Genomic DNA, 11410 nt, shown 5'->3' on the forward strand with positions numbered 1-11410 from the left:
TATTAAGTTTAAATACACTTTTGATCCCCTATTTTCAAAAACATGAAGTTTTGGTCCTCCTATTTTAAAAATCAACTTTTTGGTCCCCAATTATAATTTTTTCAAAGTTTTGATCCTCATTCCATTTTGATGTCAATTTTGTTTATGTGGCTTTATTTTTTTTTTTGAAGAAGCTAAAATGAGATATATAATAACTAAAAATAGTCACCTCAGCACAAGGTGTGCCTAGATGAGCTACCAGAGTTTACAAAGAGACAGGGAGAAAAATATAAAGATCAAAATCATACAAGGCTCAAACATAACAAAGGACTCGACCACCAACTATGGTAGTTTAAAGCCAAAGTAGCATTCTTTGACTTCAACCACCTAAACGAAAATAATTTGATCTTGTCCACTAACTGAAGAGAAGTGCTAGTTGAGCCTCTGAACAATCTATGATTTCTTTCCGTCCATATGACCCATACACTCACAAGCCAAATAAGCTGCAAAAAAGACCGGCGTGCCCGAGAACCACCCAATGATGATGTGAAATGAACAAAGTGTTCCTGGATAGTACTGGAGTCCGTCAAAGAAATGTCGATCCACGTGCATACCAAAGCCCAAAGAGAACCAAAGAAACTACAAGAGATGAATAAATGATGAGCCGACTCTGCCTCCCCACAACCAGCTACGCACACCTGTGCTGAAGATGATATGATGCCTCGAATAACCAGGTTTGTCTTTGTAGATAACCTGTCACGAAGTAGACGCCACGCAAAGATGGATACCTTCAAAGGGATCTGAGGATGCCAAATAAGATGAGATGCATCATCCATAGTAACCGAATCACGAGCAGTCAAAAGCTGGTAAACTCCTCGAACAGTATAGCCTGTGTCAGGATCTGGCTGCCACTGCCACCTATCTGAGTGATGTGCCTGTAAAGAGATGTTAGCAAGTAAAAACTGACACTCCCTCAGCATGTCCTCCTCCCACGCCCTCAACTGCCTCCGCCAAACCCAAGCCATCCCATCCATCCCCCACCCTAACGAGAACATCTCGGCCACCGTAAGTAATTTGGTCTCTGATAAAGCAAACAGACGGCCAAATCGCTCACATAAAGGAGTCTCATCCACCCAGGGGTCAGTCCAAAAAAGAGTATCTAAACCATCCCCCACCTTCCTAACCACATTCTCCCTGAACCAACCTCCCCCTGACTCTGCAACACCATCCCGGATGCTCACTATCTCTCTCCACCACAAAGACCCTCGTCGCCCTCCATCTCTCAATCTCCCTCTCTCCACCCCATAACGAGCTGCCAACACACGAAACCACAACCCCTCTCGATCCACTAACATCCTCCAACACCACTTACCTAACAGTGCCACATTAAACTCCCGCAACTGCCGTACCCCCAAACCTCCATACTCTTTCCGTAAACAAATAGTTTTCCAATTTACCCAAGCTGTTTTCCTAAAATCCTCACACCCCCCCAAAAAAATTTAATTAAAAGAGATTCAATAGAGGAAATGATACCTGAAGGAGCTTTGAAGAAGGATAGAGCATAGACAGGTAGAGATGTCAAGACAGACTTAATCAAAACCAGACGACCACCAAAAGAAAGAAAGCGACTCTTCCACCCAGATAATCTATTCTTCAAACGTTCCAACACCGATTTCCAAAAGCCCAAGCGCCTCGAATCACCCCCAATAGGAAGACCCAGATAAAGAAAAGGAATTTTTCCCACTCTACAACATAAAACAGACGCAGCTTCGCCTAACCAGGATTCAGGAATATTCACCCCAACAAGCATACTTTTGTTAAAATTCACCTTTAAACCTGACATAGTCTCAAACAACACTAGTAACGCTCTCAGAGCCCGTACATTAGCCCAACTCTTCACCCCCATTAACAGAGTGTCATCAGCAAACTGTAAGTGCGACACCGAAATAGGGTCCGACTCCCCTAAACTATATCCCACAAATAAATTACGCGCTACCATAGCCTCCATCAACACATTTAACCCCTCCGCAGCCAAGAGGAAAAGAAAAGGAGACAATGGATCTCCTTGTCTAAGGCCTCTCTCAAGAGGGAATTCATCAGTTGGGCTACCATTGACCAGAATAGATGCTGTAGCCGTACCCACACACTCCTTAATCCACTTCCTCCACAAAGTAGGAAACAACATACTCTCCATAACCTTGTCCAAATAACTCCAATCCACCGAATCATAGGCCTTCTCGAAATCCACCTTGAAAAGCATAAGTTCCTTCTTAGATTTTCGAGCCTCATCCACAACCTCATTAGCTATAAGAATTCCATCCAGAATCTGCCTATCCTTAACAAACGTCGTCTGAGACTCCGATATCACACTTCCAATAACAAGACGTAACCGATTCGCGAGAACCTTCGCCAAAATTTTATAAATACTACTAACTAACGAAATCGGTCGAAAATCATTCAGCCGTTGAGGGCTATCAACCTTTGGGATCAGCGCAATAAAAGTAGAATTGATTCCTTTTGTCAGTTTTCCATTCCGATGAAAATCTGAAATAAAACGCATGACATCTCCACGCAACTCCGTCCAAAAATCCTTAAAGAAACCAAAATTTATCCCATCAGGCCCAGGACTTTTAAAACTATCACAGTCCCACACAACTGATTTCACCTCTGCTTCCGTAAAAGGTTTGATAAGGCTACTACACTCAAAATGGTTCAACCTCTTAAACTGAAGATTCTCCACTCCGGGTCTTTCCATATTTTGATTCTTAAAGTGAGACGCAAAATGCGAAAACACTGCCTGCCTGATCGGATTCACACCCTCCAAACTTACCCCATCCACTTGAATTACCGAAATAGCATTCCGTCGCCTACGTCCCGCCAAGACTGAATGGAAGTACTTAGTATTAGCGTCACCCTCCTTGAGCCACTGCGACCGCGACTGTTGCCAACTAATACTAGCATGCAAGCGAGACATCGAATGTATACCAGCAGTGACCCCATGAAGCTCAGCTAACTCTACTTCCGTCAACTCTTCCTCCTCCCCCTTCTGATCTAAAACCGACAAGCGCTCTTTCAAAGATTCAATTCTGCTAGGCAAATTCTGTGGCTTTATTATTAATGATGTGGCAGCGCTTAGTAGACAAATTTATAATACACGTCATTGTTAATTTTTTTTAATTAAATATTGAAATCTGGCACGCAGTGAACACAATGCTGCACAAGATGCTATAGCACACGTTGCAGCAAGACAGTCGCAGAACACAGTAAATAAATAAATAAATTGCAGAACAATAAATAAGACAGGAAATTGTTAACCCAGTTCAGTGCAACGTCACCTACTCTGGGGGATACCAATCCAGGAATGAATCCACTATAATAGCTCTAGTTCAAAGCCCTCGACCAACACCCGGTACTTGACTTATCACCTAGACACTACCCGTGCAATCCTATCTAAGAACCTCTTAGATAATGAGACCCCGTCCCAAATTCCCTCTAACAACACGTACTATGTTGCTGTCAATAATATTTGTAAGGATGGAGACACTCTCCTAGAAACTAGACAACACTCTTGCTTAAAAGCTTGTGAGTGAATCACACAAACTAACTCTGTGCTTAAAAGCTTAGGAGCAGCTTACAATAAACAACACAAACCCAGTCCTAAACTTGCATCAAAAACGATACAAGAAAGGCTCACAAAAACACACAACCTAAACCTTAAAAAAACACACGCTTTATGAAAGACAAGGTTTAGAATACATTAGTTGAATAGCTTGAGGCTTCACATATTTATAGTCTTCAATTGTCTTGATGGGCAAGTTAGGTCTTCAGACAAACACAGCTGTAGGAATTGCGGCCCAACCCTAAATTATTTCCAGAAATATAATTCATGTTGTACCAAACAAAAAAAACGCAAAAATATAATATAATTATATTTTTGTTTTAAATAATATTCCTTCAGCCGACATTAATAAAACTTGCTGAGCAAGGCTCGTTTTGCCCAGGCGCACGTGCTTGAATATATAATTGAAGCAAATCTTGACTCAGATTTGAAATAAAAATTCTGCACGAAAAACAGAGCTTCAGTATGCTGTACTATAATGCTACAGCATCTCAGTCCAGCATCTGGCTAGTTGGCTTTTGCAAAATGTAGCCAATCAAAACACCAACAAATATTTTTTTAAAAAAAATAAAAATTTAACGTGTTCAATATCTTCTTCATTGTGTTCATAATCTTCATCAGCACGTGTTCATTATTTTCACCAGTTTCATCAAAATCCCAAAAAATTTAAAAACACCGTTGTCAAAATTAATTAACTCAAACAAATCAAAATTATCTTCCATAAGCATTAAACATATTCATCATCTTCAAAAATCAAAATCCCTAAAATCTCAATATACCCTAAATTTATCAAATCTTGAAAATTTCCAAAATATTGATTCCTAACAAAACTGGTCGTGGTTGAACCAACCGAGGTACTGGCCGGTTCCTGGGTCAACTTGAACCTCCTGGTATTGTTCTGAAAACAAGGTTATAAAGTACAAGTAATTTAGAGAATTCATTAAAATTCTGAAAACTGTTTCCATCTTTTTATTCTTATTTTGATTAATTGTCCCTTACATCATGATGCTTTGCGGTTGTTGAGGCGTCTTGTCATCCATTATAAATTTGTCTACTATGCGTTGCCACATCATTATTAACAAAGCCACATAATCAAAATTGACTTCAAAACGGAATGGGGGATCAAAACTTTGAAAAAAATTAAAATTGGGGGACCAAAAAGTTGATTTTTAAAATAGGGGACCAAAACTTCATGTTTTTGAAAATAGGAGGATAAAAAATGCATTTAAGCCTTTATATTATTGAAAAGTGGAGTGTAATGGAGCAATTTGACGAAATATATGATTGTTATTGAATGTTCTATTTTTCAATTTTCATTGTCCATGCATGTCCCATTTTACCAAATACCATTGAATTTGAGAAAAATGAAAATTATCTCGCTTCGCCTGATTGTCTTGTCTGCATTTATGTGTTTTTAGTATCATTTTAAATGATTGATTGGATAAAATTATTAGCTTTTAATTTGTATAAAATGACTTAACAAATTTTAAAGGATAGAGGAAGTATAATTTTGAGCTATGGTCGGATGGCAAATGTGGACCATAATGGATAGACATGACAATAAAACTCATGTCCGTGGGTATCCGCCCAAACCCTATCTGTTTTAACTAAGTTTGAGTTTTCTCCGATTTCAAAAGACGGAGTTGGGGCGGGTAATGAGGACTTTGATACTCACCCTGAACCTGTGCCCGAACCCCGTTGGGATACTCAATTCCCATTGAATATGGGTTTGAAGTTATATTTTTTATCCCCGCTAAAAATTGGGATGAATTTTTTTTTTTTAAAGTGAAATTGGGATGAGTTTGGGAATCCCAAACTTTATGGGTTTGAGTTTGGATTTGGGAGGGAAAAATCATCACCGCCCTCATTGCCATGCCTAATAATGGACAATTTCTAAATCGTTAGATCAGAAAATTTCCATGCTTCTTATCCATTTCTCCTTCAATTTATGATGTGCCAAAGTGATTTTTCACCTCTCAACTTCTTAAAAACTGCCCATTTTTGTGTGTGACTCAACTACACATGTATCTAGAACGGTAGATTTTGACCACATAAATTTTCCATAAATGCACTTTCAGGCAATAAATTTAGTTTTTTTAATGTGTAGTACATCTAAAATAATACTAGGGGTCAATAAAATTGCTCTTTATTTGGTCAACTTTAAAAGCTTAGCCCATGTCTTATAGGGAAATTTTTTTTCTACCCCAACAATTGTCAATCTACCCCAACATTAATTTTGAATGGACGAATTTGCGCTCATATATAAACTAAACCCTGAAGAAAAAAATTTAGTTACCGGAACACTTTGAAAAAAGTGTTCTGATATGTAAATTTTTTTTTTTTACCTGAACACTTTGAAAAAAAGTGTGTAGGTATGTAAATTTTTTCCAAATTTATTTTGTTACCTACACACTGTGGAAAAAAGTGTTCAGGTATATAAAATTTTTCTAATTTTTTTTGTTACCTGAACACTTTGAAAAAAAGTGTGTAGGTATGTAAAAATTTTCCAAATTTATTTTGTTACCTACGCACTTTGAAAAAAAGTGTGTAGGTATGGAAAAAAATAGGCTATTTTTGGAAATTTTATATACCTGAACACTTTTTTCCAAAGTGTGTAGGTAACAAAATAAATTTGGAAAAATTTTACATACCTACACACTTTTTTTCAAAGTGTTCAGGTAAAAAAAAAATTAAAAAAATTTTACATACCTGAACACTTTTTTCCAAAGTGTGTAGGTAACAAAATAAATTTGGAAAAATTTTACATACCTACACACTTTTTTTCAAAGTGTTCAGGTAAAAAAAAATTTACGTATCAGAACACTTTTTTCCAAAGTGTACCGGTAACCAAATTTTTTTCTTCAGGGTTTTAGTTTATATACGAGAGCAAATTTGTCCATTCAAAATTAATGTTGGGGTAGATTGACAATTGTTGGGGTAGAAAAAAAAATTCCGTCTTATAGCTGTCTAACTGAGACAGCCCATTGGGTTTGGATTTTGACAACACTAGAGAAAGTCAATAGAGTAATATCTAATGAAAATTACTCTTTAGGCTCCCTGTGTTGCTGCCAAGCCCCCCAAAAATCCTAAAATATCCTAAATTTGGATCCAGTTTGGTTCGTAGCCAGTATCCGAAATGAATATAGTTCCTATATTGACGAAATTTTGTTCTCTGTTTCATTTGCTTGACGATGGTACTGCTTAACTAGGATATTGAATTTGGTCTAATAATTAAATGTTTGAAGTCTTCCAAGGAAGAGGGGACATTTCAATTTACAAATATTATGATTTGATCATGATTTTGTTTAGTATGAGATACCCAACTTTGTTTGATATGATCACATACTTATGTTCTTCAATATATAATAGAAATGTACTTGTGAAAGCAAATAAACAACTAGAAATTATTAGGCAGAGTTCATCAATAAAGGCTCTGTTGTATCTTCCTCAATAATACTAACAGAATCAGTATCAGTTTCTGTATTAGTTTCAGATTCAATATCATTAGAGTTGACTTCTAGGACTTATTGAATCATTTCATTAGAGTGTGTATTATGAGACTTGCTTCTCATGAAAGTGCGTATACTAGTTGTAATAGAAACTTAACATCCTTCAATCCATGAATGAATGAATGAAGAATCTCCCAACTTCACCACCACAATCACTCTCCTTCATATCCCACCAACTTACCACTCTTCAAACAACACTTCACAAATTGATAATTCAGGAGAGTAAATTTTCATTTTTACATTATTTGTAGACACGTTTGATTTTGGAGCATCGTTTGAATGGTGAAACTTTGGTGGATGGGAATTCATGGTAAAATTTCTTCAGCATGAATTCAATTCACGGTGAAGGTCTTTTGCTGCACAAATTCAATTCAGAACAGGGGGCCTGGAGCAATATAGGGGAGGGGGGGGGGGGGGGGGGGGGGGGGGGGGGGGGGGGGGGGGGGGGGGGGGGGGGGCTAAAGAGCAAGTTTCTCTCAATATTTTTAATTTTTAAATGAATTCAACAGAAAGTAAACCAATTCTTATCAATCTAATAAGAACAACGGACTTTCCTCAAATTTATAGTATTTTGTGGAACAACATCATTGAAAAAGAACTATACGTAGGATACAAATGAAATCCATATACAAACCAAAGAAAAAATGGTCATGCTTAAAAACTACATGACTTTTTCTTGCACAAATCCTAATCTTATTATTCCTCTAGCAACTATTCAGCTCCTTGAATGGTGATCTTATATCAGAAATTGCTTCAACTTTCTTTATCCTACTAGTAGGAGAAACTTGAATTATCATATTCTCTTTTACATCGAAAAAGCTTTCATCACCCTTTTTCATGTTCATTCCAGTACAATTAATCTCAAAAGATTGCTCCATGCTTCTCAACATGTCCATTAGTTGAGTGTCTGCAATAGAGAACTCAGAGATTCTATCAAATAACCCTTGAACAAAAGCCAACAAGTTTTCCTTTTCCAATGACAGTTTTGTTACATTTTCAACTAAATTTTCATTCTCCATTTTGAGTTTTCTTTCCACTGTACCATTTGCAATCACAATACTCTCCAATTCTCTTCTAATTGATTCTTGTTCCAACAAAACCACCTCTTGCTTGAGGCTTTCACCAACATCTACTTGTGCGAGAAGTGAAGCTTCTAGTTCTTTACGCGTCAAATGACTTTCTTCGAGATCATTCTTCAAACGTTCAACAATCGATTTCCATATTTGCAATTCAAATTCCATTTCGCTTCTTTCACCAATTTTCTCATCCAATTCATTGATGGCAATGTCTAAGGCTTCATGTGTTTCTCTAAATTGTTCCTTTGAATCAGATTTCATCTGCAAAAGCTTCTCTTCGAGGATCTGCTGACAGTTAGTTGATTCCTCCAGCATTTCCTTGTACCTATCCAGTTCATTTTGCAGTGAGTGCTGCAGTTCTTTGTTGGATCCATAGGACTCAATCTCCCTCATCTTACTCATCAAACACGCTGCTTTCTCGCATTCTTCAGTTAATTCTTTTTGAGCACTGATCAAAGCATCATCTCTCATCTCCAACTGCTTCATCAATTGAAAAATCTTCCCTTCTTTTTCTTTGTTGATTAGATCCATCTCATCTTTATAATTGGCAAGCTTTAATTGAGCCTCAGAAATTCCTTGTTTCAACACTAGCTGCATCACATACATTTCCTCATTCAAAAACCTCATCTCAACAGTTATCGAATGAGACGTTTCCAACTCCATTTGAAGCTCTTCCAATGCTGTAATTTTAGCTTCCAACTCAGACTGACAGCTATTAAGGTCTCCAGTCAATTGTTCTATCTGAGAGTTCCATTCGGCTTCTCTAGCCTTAAGAGTCAAGGCACACTCTTTATGTGTTTGTTCTAAATTTCTGAGTTTGGTCCTCAACTTCGACTGCGAATATGAAGCCCCTGCTTCTTGAATTTGAGCTTCCTGTAATTCTTTGAGTGACATCCTTAACTCTTGATTTTCTTGCTCTAGCTTCTCAGTTTGATACTTTGCTTCTTTAATACATGCCTCTTTTGTTTTCAGAGAATATCTCAACTCTGCAATATCTTTGTCGCGGTCGCAATCGAGCTGTAGTCTAGCACCCTGGTACTCACTACTGGCACTATCAAGCTGCAGCCTAAAATCTGAAACTTCAATTTCAAGTCGCTTTTTCTGACTTTCTACATGAGCAAGAGCTTGGTGACAAGTCTGTAACTGGTGTTGAAGATCTTCAGATATTCTGATCTGAGAGTCTAGTTTAGTTTGAAGTGAAGAAATCTCATCAAGCAATGTAGATTTTTCCATCTCCCACTCCTTCTTGCTAGACTTCAATTGGCCTTTAAGTTTTTCATACGCTTCCTCGAGATGTTTAAACTGTTCCTTCTTCCATTTTAATTGATCTTCCAACTTCACTTTTTCCTCCTCCAACTTCTGAAACATGTCATCTCTTTCACTTAGTTCTTTCGATAATTTCAATTTCATTTCTGTTTGCAAACCCTTCTTCTTCGAAACCGAGAGACAACTTTTCAGGCTTTCGATTTCTTTTCTGTATTCACAAATCTGTTGTTCTTGATTCTCTGCCTTGTCATTTGCTTCCTCTAAGGCCAATACCAACCCTCTTTTCTCATCTTCAAACTTTTTAATCTTTTCATTGAAATCCGCTCGAATTTTATCATTTGCAGCATTGAGATGTTTGATGATGGAGTCTTGTTCTTTCAAATTCCCTTTGAGATCTTTGTACAAACTCTTCGTCTCTGCGATTTCGTACGCCTTTTGAAGCAGTTCCTGATCCAACTTCTCAGATTTTATTTTTGCTTCTTGTGTTTGATTGACCTGTGCATTGAGGGACCTCTTCAAATTCTCAAGTGAATCTGTTTTTGCTCTTAATTCTGCTTTGAGTTTCTCAATCTCAACTTTAGCTTCATCTAGCACTTCACAAACCTTGTCCATTTCTTTTCACATAAGAAATACAAAAGAAATCTGTTTCCTTAGCAGTGTTCAAAACAAAATAAAACAATCAGTGTTGCTAAGAGATGTTAATAAAATGCCTCATTAGAGAATTTAACAAGACTATGTCCTAAAATTAATTAATTCATAAATAAGTTAGACTAATCATGTCTTTTGCAGCCAAATTAAGTATTTAAGTGGTATATAAACATCATTTGGAGTGAATTAGTGAAAGGTAACTTGTTACTCCATTATAAAAAATTGAGAGTACTTCCTAAGAAAAGTGTAAAATTATACGACGTTATCAATTACATCTCATTTAAGATAAAATTATAGACTTCAGTCTGTGTAAAAATAGCATCTATACTGATAATGATGAGAAAATAAAATAATCGAATGTAACCACATGTGTCGACATGGAATATCATAACCTAGAATGAAAAATGTTCAGCAGTATATAAAAAACTACTACTACTACTACTACTACTACTGTTACTTAGTTTTCTTAAATTATATAAAAGGAACCCTAAAATCATGATGAAAAAAGAAACTAGAAAAATTCAATTCCTACAAGACGCAAGATCCTCTTAAAGATTTTGAATGAATAAACAACAAGAAATCATGTAAAAATTAACATTTCTACACCAATTCTAAACTTAATTCAACCATGATAAATCATCGGATTGTATTATTTTTTCAATTTATCGAATTATTACATTACAAGAAATTGCAAGAAACAGAAAGAACATGTAAGAAATTGAAAATTGCGAACAAATCTGAAAAGAAAACAATGAAACGAGTTTGAAGAAGAAAGAAAGAAAATGAAGAAACTGACCTAATTTGAAGAACTGAAAGCAAGTAGTGTTGTTGCGTTGTGATTTGATCAGCGGAGATGGTGAAATGTGAATGGGAGAGAAGAAGAAGTTAGATGAATCGCAAGTTACCGTTAGAATGTATAACCGTTTTTCAGGGGAGAGAAAAGAGAGTAAGAGTATTATGCAGTTATTTTTTTGTAATGAATGAAAAACTAGCCGTTTAAAGGTTCAATCGGGTTAGAATATTTGAGCCCAGATTTTGTTCGGTTTTAGGCCCAACTAATCTTCTGGTTCTGGGGATAACCCAAACAAAAAGCAACCATCTCAATTTCTTGGTGATAAAACATTGTCTCAAGCCATTAAAGCAAAGACATTTTTCTAAAAAAAAGTTAATTTCCACATGTATATATCAATTACCAATACAAAAAATGCACAGTTTCTATTTTTTTTTCTTCTAAAAAATACACAACTATTATCAATTGGAAACACAAATTTTCTTTACTATATGTGTAATATAACAATAAAGTATATGATTTT

At 36.4% G+C, this 11410-nt stretch overlaps 2 protein-coding genes across 3 annotated transcripts; both read right to left on the minus strand.

The window, feature by feature from the left end:
• Positions 1 to 321: 321 nt before the first annotated feature.
• Positions 322 to 2953, minus strand: LOC123922923. Its single transcript, XM_045975579.1, has 4 exons — positions 1938 to 2953; positions 1548 to 1724; positions 471 to 1479; positions 322 to 366 (listed from the first exon to the last, which is right to left on the minus strand). The coding sequence occupies exons 1-4, from the start codon at positions 2951 to 2953 to the stop codon at positions 322 to 324; spliced, it is 2247 nt and encodes a 748-aa protein (XP_045831535.1).
• A 4624-nt stretch (positions 2954 to 7577) lies between these two features.
• LOC123924500 (uncharacterized protein At4g38062-like) lies at positions 7578 to 11062 on the minus strand. Of its 2 annotated transcripts, none has more exons than XM_045977409.1 (2): positions 10894 to 11062; positions 7578 to 10098 (listed from the first exon to the last, which is right to left on the minus strand). In XM_045977409.1, the coding sequence occupies exon 2, from the start codon at positions 10059 to 10061 to the stop codon at positions 7812 to 7814; it is 2250 nt and encodes a 749-aa protein (XP_045833365.1). In that variant the 5' UTR covers positions 10062 to 10098; positions 10894 to 11062; the 3' UTR covers positions 7578 to 7811. The 2 variants fall into 2 exon arrangements, with proteins under 2 accessions (XP_045833365.1, XP_045833364.1); XM_045977408.1 differs by having other exon boundaries at positions 7584 to 10091; positions 10894 to 11023.
• Positions 11063 to 11410: the final 348 nt, after the last annotated feature.

Source organism: Trifolium pratense, linkage group LG4 (genome assembly GCF_020283565.1).
Source record: "Trifolium pratense cultivar HEN17-A07 linkage group LG4, ARS_RC_1.1, whole genome shotgun sequence".
In the NCBI taxonomy this organism is placed as follows: domain Eukaryota; kingdom Viridiplantae; phylum Streptophyta; class Magnoliopsida; order Fabales; family Fabaceae; genus Trifolium; species Trifolium pratense.